The 13,066-nt window shown below is 39.4% G+C and overlaps 2 protein-coding genes across 2 annotated transcripts in view; one reads left to right on the top strand and one right to left on the bottom strand.

Annotated features, from left to right (window-relative positions):
- Positions 1–85: 85 nt before the first annotated feature.
- The window catches only part of LOC576233 (hydrocephalus-inducing protein homolog), an 87,848-nt gene continuing 74,867 nt past the window's right edge, over positions 86–13,066 (bottom strand). The window contains exons 80-87 of the mRNA XM_030975710.1: positions 12,356–12,525; positions 11,741–11,876; positions 10,706–11,002; positions 8,647–8,810; positions 3,514–3,664; positions 2,853–3,083; positions 2,169–2,393; positions 86–1,642 (exon numbers count right to left, since the gene is read on the bottom strand). Coding sequence (XP_030831570.1) covers positions 1,160–1,642; positions 2,169–2,393; positions 2,853–3,083; positions 3,514–3,664; positions 8,647–8,810; positions 10,706–11,002; positions 11,741–11,876; positions 12,356–12,525 — 1,857 coding nt within the window. The 3' untranslated portion in view covers positions 86–1,159. The remainder of the gene's footprint in view (positions 1,643–2,168; positions 2,394–2,852; positions 3,084–3,513; positions 3,665–8,646; positions 8,811–10,705; positions 11,003–11,740; positions 11,877–12,355; positions 12,526–13,066) is intronic.
- LOC115920274 lies at positions 4,195–8,393 on the top strand. Its single transcript, XM_030975709.1, has 3 exons — positions 4,195–4,607; positions 4,960–5,267; positions 7,501–8,393. Exons 1-2 carry the CDS (start codon positions 4,236–4,238, stop codon positions 5,239–5,241), a joined length of 654 nt encoding a protein of 217 aa, XP_030831569.1. The 5' UTR covers positions 4,195–4,235; the 3' UTR covers positions 5,242–5,267; positions 7,501–8,393.

Below are 13,066 nucleotides of genomic sequence, written 5' to 3'. Positions count from 1 at the left end.
TTTCTATCATTACCAGAACTCAAGCTTATCTTTAAAAACCAGTCATTTTCTCAAACATGGACGAAAATAAAGCGAACTCTTTGTGTGTGTTGTGTATCATCACATTTTATTCAATAACAAGGAAGAAATTCTCACACATTTCAACAACAAAATATAGGACGGAATTTATTTCCATAAAACAATATGTAGACAAAATAGCTATTCATACACATTCAAAGAGTGAAAGCATCTATATTCACTTTAATTTATTTTCAATTTCATTGGAAAAGAAAGAAAGGCTTCTGTAACACGATAATAAGTGCACCTTGTGTTGAAAGTATCATGTGACATGAGTTACTTTTAACACAATTTTTTAAAGAAATCCATGCTGTGCTGTACCTTTATGAAAATCAAGGCCTCATTTAAATGCAATGTAATGTTTGTATAATATGTATATATGTACAGTTTACAATAAATGAATAAAACAAGATCTTTGCATTCTACTTCTCTTCTGTACAACCCTAAATAGCATTAGAATATCAAATATACCTTCAGTTATTCAGAAGAAGTTATGTTTTACTTTTACAATAGATAATTATCTCTCCAAATAATTTATCAATTTGATATATAAATTCAAATCCTGTATTTTGACAAGAGAATATATAAATATACATATAGGAATAAACTAGAATTACAAAAGTCTTCATGAAAGATTGTTTCAAGGTGTTCTGAATGGAATGAATTCATGCTTATTGGTCAATTTCAATTCTCTCACAAGAAAATATAGAATAAGTGCTTGCATACAAAGATGAATAATGCAGTGATAAAATGAAGAATTTGCAGGTGCATTTTTTATGTGGCTTGTTGAAGGTACTGAACACGACAGCATCCATGAAACACACTAACGTTAAAGTCTGATGCATCCATGAGCAGGAGAAAGAACCTAAAGTAGTACAGTTCATTGGGAACTTGTATTTCAAAGCCACAGCATCTCTTATAAAATTAAAGCAAGATGCATCAGTAAGGATGAAGAATAATTGGAAAGATTACCAATTCATTTGTAACTTCTATAAACAAAGGAATTATCCACCATAAGCTATTCCTCTGCACTGCATTTTTTTTTACAGTTCATTGTAAGTCAGGGTTGGTTCAGTCTAACCCTTCCCTCTACTATAGATACTCAGGGTGTGATGCCTTTGAGATAGTATGTCCAGGAGACATTGGCAGCGCCTCCGGCAGACCTGGCACAGGTCACCACCAGCTTGCCCATCTTGGGGGCCTTGGTGCCGTCATTGTTGCCCTCGTAGCCGATGATGATGTTATGGGTCTTCTTGCCCCGGATCTGGTCTCCAGGCTTGCAGCTGAAGGAGGGGTTGTCCACCTGGTAGATGAACGCTGTGGTGTGGGAGAAGATGTTCCTAAAGGGGATGGAGGTGGTGGAGCCGGCCTTGATGGTGTACGGTCCCTGGGGCTTGGGGGCGATGCAAGTGCCAAAGAGGGGGAAGGTGTACTCCCCGCCGAGAGGTGAGTGAAGGGTGAGGGTGCCGCGGGTCTCGCCCAAACGGGAGGGTTCGAAGGTGATGTCAAAGCCGACCTCGCTACCGCCACTGGAGCCAGGAGCAGCAGTGATGGTCTTATCACAGTGGAAGTCATTGTTGTCAATCTGTAGTGAGGAAAAGGAAATGGAAGTTCTCTGTAGCAATTTCATCTATTTTAATATAAACGACACAAAAATATAGTGTCCATCGATAATGTTTGCAAATACATGTAAGAAAAAGATTAGAGCCTATAGAGAAATCATTACAATAGATAAATAACTCTCATTTTAATCTTTGAAGAATCCATGAACCAATGAAATGGGAAAATCTATTACATATCCTTTAAAATAGATGCTTATTCCTTCATATGTGTTACTTTTGATGAAACATAATTATGCTCCAGGCTTTCTTTCATCAAAGATAAAGACTTGGGTTAAAATTACCGGTAGGTTTAACCATTGGGGTTGGGTAAAGTGTCTAGTCTTGGGTGAAATTCAGCAAGTGTTAGCAATTACCTACGGTGAAAGATTTGCTGGAGCATATAGGTTGTACAAATTTGTTATTAGGGTAACACAACCTGTTGCTTTAAGGTGCTTTATACAGGTAAATAAATGGGTTTTATAAGAAAATTAAACGAAAAAAATCACTCACCTTGCAGGAATATTCTGTCTTCACTTTGGCAAAGTTGGTGAACTTGGTGGTCTGGGTGTGGTTTCCACCAAGCGACGCCCTGAAGAACACAGCCTTCTCCGGTCCTGCTGCGGTGGCAGTCAGCTGGAGGTCATAGGCGTACTGACCGAGCTCATTGCTGGCCAGGGTCATCTTGCCGGATACCTCTCCAGTTTTGAGAGGAAGGTACTCGAAGTTCAGGACACCCTGGGATAATAATATTAATAATTTATTTATATAGTGCATTTTCCATATTCTTTATATATACCCTATATACATATGTTACAATGCGCCGTATAATTATATTATTAAAAGAAGAGGTGAATTTTTTTTTTTTTTTTTTTAAGGTATAGAGAGATTCCTTTTTGCAAAGAAATTTGGTTAAGTTTATTCCAGTTTGGGTGCAGCAGCTGTGAATGCTCTGTCACCCAGTGTGGGTAGCATCTTTGGAGACAGATGGTTCTGTTAAGTTTTTATTTTTGATGTATAAATAGAACGGTATATAACTTGGAGAATGTACAAACTGAAACATACGTAGTAAACCTAGTCAAAGAACAGTCAACCGTGGATGCATTTCTATTCCCCTTTAGAATGTACATCCATTGTCCTTGTATCTAAATGCATCTTTTACCACGCATAGAATGGTACCTTCACGAGGACTCTTACCTCTGACTGGGGAGGGACCATAAGCTGCGGTGGGACCATGATATCATTGATGGCACAGATAGTCTGGAAGGTGACGGGTAAGGACAGAGGGTTCTCTAGGGTGATGGTGTGAGAGGTACTGAGACGGACCGGTGTACTCATCTCCACCAAGTCAATGATACCCGGTGGGGTACTCTTGAAGGTGATGTAGTAGAACTGGAACTCATTGGTCTGCTCATTGCGGAAGAGAATCTGTCATGGGCAGGGGGGGGGGGGGGGAACAGAAATATTAATTTCATTGAGGGGAATTATTTACACTGTTCACCTACATTGAATATGAATGTATTGTGATTTTGGTGCACACTGTGTATGTATATAGAAAAGGACATTTTAATGCCTTGTAACATTCATCTGTATTTATCTGTGCTGTCTCTATTGCAGCATAAAATATGCATTTACAAACTCCTTTCCTATTATTTGTTCACAGCATTATCTTTTATTCCAAAAAAGCTATCTCTGAATTATTAAATCATGTATATCATTAATACCACTTGCAAACAGAGGAAGAGTGGCAAAAATGCCAATTCCTAGAAAATTTAACTGCAGAATTTCCCACGACTCATACAGTGACTAGTCAAGATTTGATTCAATCTAGATTATGCTAGGTTGGCTGTAATTTTACCTTAGCAGCATATGAAGCTTCCTTGTGGCAGAAGAAGTTGAGTTTGTAGTCCCTCTTACTAAGACCAGGAACATCAATGTAGTCCAAGCCTTTCAGAGTGGTAGCTGGGTCCAGTTTATCAGGTTTAATCATCTCGATAATGGCCTTGAATCTACAAAATTAGAATATGCAAAAAAGTATTTAAACAAAGTTTAATTCTTCACATTTCCAAATGCTGAAATCACAAGTAAATGTATCATGGTGAAATGGTTCAATAATAAATTTCTTAAAAACTTTTCTCCTACTATAAAGACAATGCAAGTAAAGAGACATCTAAAATGGCAGTCTTTTCAAATTATAAATGACTTTCTCATACTTGTATGTGTCAATGGGCAAAAGTGTCACAAGCATAAAGTTTTATCCTGTTTCCAAACTGAGTTTGGCTTTCTTAGCTGGTAACTGAAAAGAAAGGAACAGCGGAGGACTTGTCCAAATCCAGACAAAGTGAAATAACATTTTATTAAAGCAGCAAAAGCTAGTCCACATGAAAGAAGGCTAGTGAAATTTATGTTCGTTATCGAACGCATACCTCCGCGAACAGCTGCATTACGTAATCTTTTGTTATATGCATTCTCGTTATTCGAGATTCGAGCTTACACGCTCATTCTCGGTTATGCAGTCAGAGCTCTCGATTCTTATAGGCCTAACAAGTACTTCAAGCTAATTGCCACACCCATAACGATATGGACGAAATTCCCGCCGCCTCGAACGAAGAAATCCTGTCGGCCATCCACGTCTTACAGCGCCGGGTCGACACCTGCACATCGACGGTTCAACAACCCAAACCCATCCCAACATTCAAGAGCGAAGGGAACAAACAACAGTTTGAACACTCTAAAAAGGTCAAAAAATTGATTGAGAGAGGCATCGTCCTAAACGAGCAGGGGGATTTTGACACGACAGCGCTAACCCTGAAGGAAGCACTACGAGAACTCAATGACAGGCAAAAGTTGATAAGAATCGCTGATCGGTCGCCACTCGGATGGTCAACCGTAAACGAATATGTCGCCGATGAACTTGCCGACGACTCCGGCGATGAGAAGCGTCTTGGAAAGGTAATACGTATTTTTTCCATTAAATTGTCCTCGAATTCACTTACATAATTTGTTCACAATGAAATGAATGACCGTTTAGAAATAACGGTTATATAATTTAATTATAACCGATTGTATATTATGCGGAAAGCAGTTTTGTAACATTATCACCCTATCTAAATAATAATCAAAAACCCTCAAGTAAAAAAAAAAAAAAAAAAATTATACGGAAGATTACACGTATTTATCGTCTCTTATACTTTCCAATCTCGATTTCTCTCATTTGCACACAGTATTAGATATCGATTATATATTATGTATCACAAAATATCCGAGCGTATTTATTAATTCATAACCACCTTTCTTCGTCTAGGCGGAGAAAGCCGCTTCTGCAAAAAGAGCGGAATCCGCGGCCGAAAAGTCGACCCGGGGAAGGCCCCGCCCATACCCTCGCCCTGTTCAACGCCCTCTTGGTTCTTTTCGCCGCTTCCCGGCCACCTTCATACCAAACTTTCAGCGCCGCTATGATAACCGTGTCTGCTTCCAGTGCGGCATCGCCGGTCACGTGCGTACCAGTTGCCCAGCTATCGGAGCCAGTCGACAGCCAATACGCCAGCAACCAGGGCCCCCAGGCGTCACCCAAGGAATCCTTTAGAGTGAAGCTACCACCAGGAGTCAAAGGTAGACTTAAATGATCTTATAATTTTTGGAAGTCTGAGCTTAAGCCACACCATTTATTCTTGATTTTATCAATGAAGTCTATAAGTAACCTTTTGACATATTTCCCCCTCAGTTTTATGCAAGAATAACAGATCAAGTTTTGAATCATTCTGAGTTTGTTGAGACGGCCTTTGCCGATTTGTTGAAAAGACAGTGCGTCGTCGAATGGCCATGCTGCAATCCATTAACAGTCACTGAAGGCAAAAAGTTACGATTGGTTCTGGACCTACGCCACCCAAATAAATATGTTAAGAAGTTTAAATTCAAGTATGAAGATTTACCCCACATTTCGCAAGTACTCGGTCCAAACCAATTTTATTTCTCTTTCGACCTAGAATCCGGATATCATCACGTCGATATCTTCCCCCACACCAGCAATACTTAGGCTTCTCCTGGGTTCATAATGATTCAATTGTTAGATATTACATGTTCACGGTTCTACCTTTTGGCCTCAACAGCGCATGTTACTTGTTTACCAATCTAACTAGACCATTAGTCTATTACTGGCGCGCCCGCGTCATTATTTCCTTCGTTTATATCGACGACGGTCTCGTCATTTCCCCCAGCCTCAGTTCGGCTCTATCGAGCATGACCTTAGTGCGCGACACCCTTACCCGCAGCGGGTTTGTCCCCAGCAAGACAAAATGCAAATGGGAACCCACCAATCAAATCCAATAGCTAGGTCTCGTTCTAGATTCAATAACAGAGCATTTTTTTTGTACCACAATCTAAGATCAACAAATTGCTGCTCAGCATCGAAGCGATTGTTTCTTTAACACAGTCAGCACGACCAGTACCTATAAAGAATTTGGAGCCCCATCTGCGCTAGTTTTTTCAGACGCTAGCGATACCGGTTACGGAGGCTACGTACAGGACAACACTCACACGCGTTTCCACGGAAAGTGGACTCGCGCAGAGTCGCTCAAAAGTTCTACTTGGCGTGAACTGGCCGCCGTACTTCGAATAATTTCTGAAGGCCACTCTCTTTTCCAAAATCAAAAGCTCAAGTGGATGACAGACAATGAAAATGTCCCACGCATTATCAAGAACGGGAGTGTCAAGCCAGACCTTCATGACATTGCTCTTGCAATTTTCGATTTGTGCCAAACTCATAATATCGTCATAATATATCCCGAATGGTTGCCTATGCATCTTCTTTAGGAGTCGCAACCGTTTTTAATGAGAACCCTTCTTTTCTTTCCTTGGCTCTCCGTTTCGACCATAAACGTCCACCCCGACAGAATAATCGGGGATTTTGTTGTACGGAAATGGGATACTGTTCAACATGTGTCTAAAATGTATCATTAGGTATGCTATTTTGTTTAATGCGTCATTTGACATGCACCTTTGTTTTAGTTCATTGTTTCATGCAAACTCCAACATCGTTTAACGCATCATTTGGTATGCAACATTGATTTAATGCATCATTTGGCATGCAAAAGTCGTTTTCAATGCATCATTTGGCATGCAAAAATTGTTCATGCATCATTTGGCATGTAAACATCGTTTTAACGCATCATTTGGTATGCAACATTGATTTAAATGCATCATTTGGCATGCACAAAATCGTTTAACGCATCATTTGGTATGCATAAAATGTTAATGCATCATTTGGTATGCATAAATCGTTTCAATGCATCATTTGGTATGCAATATTGATTTAATGCATCAAAAATGTACAAGCATCAGTGTCACTCTTTACCCGCCTTCTCCAACTTTCTTTGGCATTTTCTCAAGAGCCAGTACTGCTCCGTACCAATCTGTTCACCAATATCCTGTTTCAAACTTGTCATTTATTTTGTATTAAGGTAGATATAGAATATAAATTAACTTTCTTACGGAACGTAGTGGAGAAAGAAAGTGAAATTTATGTTCGTTATCGAACGCATACCTCCGCGAACAGCTGCATTACGTAATCTTTTGTTATATGCATTCTCGTTATTCGAGATTCGAGCTTACACGCTCATTCTCGGTTATGCAGTCAGAGCTCTATTACCCTCCCATCCCAAAATAACTTCCCTTTTTAAAACTATCGCGTATATCATATTAAAGAAGCAAATGCATAGCATTTATTTACACCGGTCATTATTTGTGTCATGATCGTGATCGTCAAAAGTTGTCGCCCTTTTATGCGACCACGCTATTTTTGTCGGATTTGCTGTTTTGTTTCTTTTTTATATCTTCCATTTGGCAGAAGAATGGAGCAAGCTGTCCTCCCCACTCCAGGACCCATCATTACAAGCCTTGGCAGTCTATGATCTTCCTTCACTCCTGATGACTGCCAAGGCATCTTCAACCACCAAGCAATATCTTCATTCTTGGAAAAGAAGGGAGGGGCAACTGCAGCTTTAAACGCCTATGTCTCACCTTTTCTGATTTCAAGGCACGGACGATGGTAGTCAACAAAGGCCAGGAACGTTTATTTACAACCCGACGCCAAGTCTGACCTCATACCTTCACAGAGCCTCGGAATTTGAATCACTATCGTTCATATTTGACTATCTAGCAATTATATTCGTAGTATATTGCCAACAATTTCATTATTTTACATGTATGTTTACATGACACCTACAAAACTCTTATCCAAAATACTTGTAGGTGCACAGTTTTTCATAAACAAGGAACAGGGAGTGCGCCCTCGTTCAGTTCCCTTGGTCGCAACCACGTTTCCTCCAAAAAATAACAAATACATTGGGGGTTGTTCGTGGCCTCCGTAAACTAGTGTCCAACACTAGCTAGGCACTGGACGCCTTGTTTTCCATTTTCGCTAGGTTTATCCTTTAAAAAAAATATATATATAGATAAATCGCACGATTAGCTTCCACCTAACAAAATTGATGTATATATTTCGTGCGCATGTAATGCTTTCCGTAGGCGCCTAAATACAGCCTACCTGTTTTTTTATTTTTTTATAAAAAGAATGTCACTTAAAAGTACATATTCAAACGTGTCTCATGTTTACTGTTTACATTACACGTCGTGTTATTATCCATCAAATTGAAAGAAGAATTTGTAAAAAGAAGAAGTGTAAACAAAAATAAAGAAGAGTCAAGAGCCAGTACTGCTCCGTACCAATCTGTTCACCAATATCCTGTTTCAAACTTGTCATTTATTTTGTATTAAGGTAGATATAGAATATAAATTAACTTTCTTACGGAACGTAGTGGAGAAAGAAAGAGTACTTAAGAGCTCCTACTCCACATGTTTCACTTCATGAAGAAAAAAAAGGCCAGGTAAGGGGCATTAGAACTAATACAAAAAAAAAAAAAAAAAAACAGCATAGAGTCATGAGGGAAATCTACTGCTTGCTACCAGTTTGCCAGACAACATGTCTACATACCTCTGGGGCCGCTTGAGCCAGTTGGATACAGAGAGACTCTCTGTGTAGTGTGTCTTGCTGGGGATATCTCTAGTGATGTTCCCTGCTGCCTTGGGTGCTTCAGAGACACCTACCATGTTGTACATGAGTCCTGAACCATCGGGTAGAGCAAAGAATACACTGCCCTGTAGGTGGAAAACAAACAAGTAAAGTATAAAGTTTTATAATCTCGCTTTCTGATTAGGGTTAACGTCAGAGATTTTGCTTGAGAAGGTAAAGGAAAATTCATGTACTGATGAAACAGTAAAAGACAAGGAAAAACTAGATGGAATTCGACTGCGCGCAGTCGAAAATGATGCCTCCGTCATAGAGCAATTTTACAAACCGAAACGGAAGAAATTTTTCAAATTCAAGTTCAATTGTAATCCATTAACATGTTCTCAGAATATCGTGATTACAAGCAATTTCTCATATACATATATGACCCTTTGATCTTTGACCTCATGACCCTAAAATCTACTCAGTTCATTGGCTCTGCAAGATTTCCTGAGTTAAATAGTAATCTATCTGTCAGTTCTAATGAGAATGCGTCCACAAGCTATTTTTGCATACATAATGAGCCCATGACCTTTGATCTTATGAACCATTCATTGGCTCTGCAAGATACATAAATGATCTAAGTTTGGCAGGAATCCATCAATCTGTTCTAATGATAATACGATCACAAGCTATTTTTGCATACATAATGAGCCGCATGACCTTGACCTTTACCTCATGACCCCAAAATCTAATCAGTTCATCAGCTCTGCAAGTAACATACATGACCTAAGTTTGGCAGGAATCCATCAATCGGTTCTTGAGATAAGGCGATCACGAGCTGTTTTTGCATACACAATGTGCGCTGTGACCTTTGACCTCGTGACCCCAAAATCTAATCAGTTCATTGGCTTTGCAAGATACATAAATGACCAAAGTTTGGCAGGAATCCATCGATCGGTTCTTCAGATAACGCGATCACAAGCTGTTTTTGCATACAAAATGAGCCCTGTGACCTTTGACCTTTGACCTCGTGACCCCAAAATCTAATCAGTTCATCAGCTCTGCAAGATACTTACATGACCAAAGTTTGGCAGGAATCCATCAATCGGTTGTTCAGATAACGCGATCACAAGCTGTTTTTGCATACATAATGAGCCCTGTGACCTTTGACCTTTGACCTCGTGACCCAAAATGTAATCAGATTGTTTTCCTATAGTGATACACACTATCACTAAGTTTGAAGTTTAAATCTCCAGTGGTTCTTGAGATATCATGATAACAATCTCAATGTATGGAATTTCATAAGTTGACCTCTGTGACCCTTGACCTTTGACATACGTGCTCCAAAATCTAATCAGATCGTCTTCCTATGGTGATACATACTATCCTTAAGTTTGAAGTTTAAATCTCAAATGGTTCTTGAGATATCGCGCTAACAAACTCAATACAAGGAATTTCATAAGTTGACCTCTGTGACCTGTGACCTTTGACCTACGTACTCCAAAATCTAATCAGATCGTCTTCCTATGGTGATAAATACTATTCCCGAGTCTTAAGTTTAAATCTTAAATGGTTCTTGAGATATTGTGATAACGGTCAAACGGGACGGACGGACGGACGTACGGACGGACGGACGTACGGACGGACGTACGGACGTACGGACGTACGGACGGACAACCCGAAAACATGATGCCTCCGGCACCACCTTCGGTGGCGGAGGCATAAAAAAGATAAGTAAAGACTGAACTAATAAGTCTCATGAAGAATCAAACAAAATATCATTCTAAAACAATGTCTTCCGAGAAACAAAGAGACAAGGAGAGAGCAAGGCACAGAAGAGAGAGTGGGGAAAGAGGGAGAGAAAGACAATTAAGGCTCCTGTTAAATAAATCATATAAATTATTTCAAATTTAAATTTTTGTGTCAGTTTTGAAGATTTGAGATAGAAATAAATTAAAAACTACTAAAATTATGCTCTGCAAATAATCAGCAAAGAGCACACCTAAGCAGATTCCCAAACTAATACACTGCGCAAACCCACCGTATGTTTCTTGCCCTCAGCGGTCATGATGAGTGGCCTGTAGATGAGTTCATAGGCCTTGCTATGCTGGGGCTCCACAGTGATGGCCTCCGCACCGGTCCAGTGTTCCCCCTCGATCACCGGTCTAAGCTGCTCCCAGCGTTGGTTGGTGCGGTTGTGGAGGGTCAGACTGCGTGTGTCTTTGACCCGGACATGTGTGCTGAAGTGCAGTATCTCCTTCTGAGGCTGGCAGCCCACGCACATGCCGGTCAGGACCAATTTGAGAGGACGCCCTCCCTCAATGCTGCAGTTCAGTTTCTGTGTAGAAGATCACAGAGGGGTGGAAAAGTGTTTGCTATACTGACACCATCTAATTGGGACTATCAAATGCCCTACACAAGTTGAATGTAGTTCATGAGGTTGTGTACTGTACGAATCAGGCTTGGTTCATGTGGTGCACAACTTTTTGAATAACTTTACACATGCAGCTGTACACAAAAAAAAAATTCAGTGTATGCACTTGGAGAGAAGAGTTATTATTCTGATTTATTTACTAATGTAAAGCGCTTTGAGCATATTGATGTAAAGGCGTTATATAAATATCAATATATATGTTCGTACTTCTACTGTACTTTAAACACTCCATAATATTCAATGCAAGAAAAGAAGACTATTTAAAAAATGTTTGTAATGTTCTTGTCACTAAATCTGCCATTTTGGGGGACTGGCAGATTTTGTTTCATCATTTAATGTCCACATCCAAAAAGAAATTATTAATACAAATGAAAGAATTTGGTGATCTAGATAACACAGATGAGTGCCCAAAATTGCTCTGAAAACAGAAAGTACCATTTTCAATAGAAGGATCATGGGCAGGTGTCTGCACTTGTAGAGAGGACCAATCAACCTAGTGACTGCTGAGAGTCAGGAGGAGGGGGGGAGGGGGTAACTCTTTGGTTTACACAAAGTTACCACCCTTCTGGCTCTCAGTAGATGAGACTGCACAGTGCGATGAATAACACAATGTCAAAGGTGATTGAGGGTGACTGAACTTACATCATATCTGATGTCTTGGCAGACCTTAGTGGGTTGGAACTTGACCTCAAAGGTCACAGTCATGCCCTGAGAGATGTAGCCCTCCGATGGGCTGATGGCAAAATCGGGTGCAAACTTCTCTGCATTCCACTTGAACCTAATATAAAAAATGATTTAAATGAAGACATTAAGTACTAGTGTCAAAGAATATCTTGATCTTTACTGTGCCATATGTACCAAGCATGATAACAGCAACACTGATAATAAAGATTTAGATTCAGTGAAATCATATTAGTGAAATGGTTCAGAAGTAAGCCCTTAGGCTACAAATCAACTCTGAAAGACCTGGTTTGAATGTCAGGTGTTTCTTTTGGCCAACATAAATGGTCATTTCCTAGATGTAAATAATGATATCAACTTGTCATGTCTGAAGAAAAAAAAATTTCTTGCACAAGTACAGATGTTATGTAGTAGAAGGTTGCTTCCCTATCTGTGTCATGTGAAATTTGTGGTTTTGCTACAGGATGTAAGGTAAATTGTTTCCTGCCTGTTTTATACATCATTCCACCAAACAAAAACAAAAAATATCAATATGAAGAGCAAAAACAATGGAGGGACAACTCTGCAGTGACTTACGCAGCACCAACATCTCCGGTGTTGTACATGAGGAGCTTGCGTGTGGTACTGCTCTTCAGGACAACAGCTCCAAAAGGAATAGATTCCTGGTCCAGGTTGATCTCTATTCCTTGGCATGACCCAGTCACCACCAGGAGAGGCTGCGAAAGACCTGCACACTCTAACATCACCTGGCATGAGTTCAAACAAAGAAGCAATATATTAAACAATGTAGTACTCCTCAGGTTATCTCTATGGTGTTATTGTTTTTGTTCTGCCTTCTTTTTTGTTTTTTTCTCATCTTGTCTTATCAATTACCTCATCTTGGAGAATCTTTATTGGGTAAATTTTGCAGGAGCAAATTTGTTGGCATATCAGACTAAAAGTTGCAATCAAACATATCACATACAAATAGAAACTTACATCTTTTATGCTATTCACTTAGTTTAACAACCAAATCCTTGCATTACGATTTTTATTGCTAGGTTTTAAACATAACTTTCACTACAACATCTAAAGAAGCTAATCAACTAAAACTACAATAAATTGTAACTATAAAGTGAGAAATAAATAACTAATCATAAAGAATACGAATGATGATGATTATGTTTATGATGATGGAGATAGTGATAATGATTATGATAAAGAAAGTGATGGTGACAATGAAACAGCAAAGAAAATGAAAATGAGAACAATAGTCGAAGTAATACCCTACTCCACCAAATAGCTTCT

This window comes from Strongylocentrotus purpuratus, unplaced genomic scaffold (genome assembly GCF_000002235.5).
Source record: "Strongylocentrotus purpuratus isolate Spur 01 unplaced genomic scaffold, Spur_5.0 spur5_scaffold_8, whole genome shotgun sequence".
Classification (NCBI taxonomy): Eukaryota; Metazoa; Echinodermata; class Echinoidea; order Camarodonta; family Strongylocentrotidae; genus Strongylocentrotus; species Strongylocentrotus purpuratus.
This window is presented reverse-complemented; position numbering and strand designations above follow the sequence as displayed.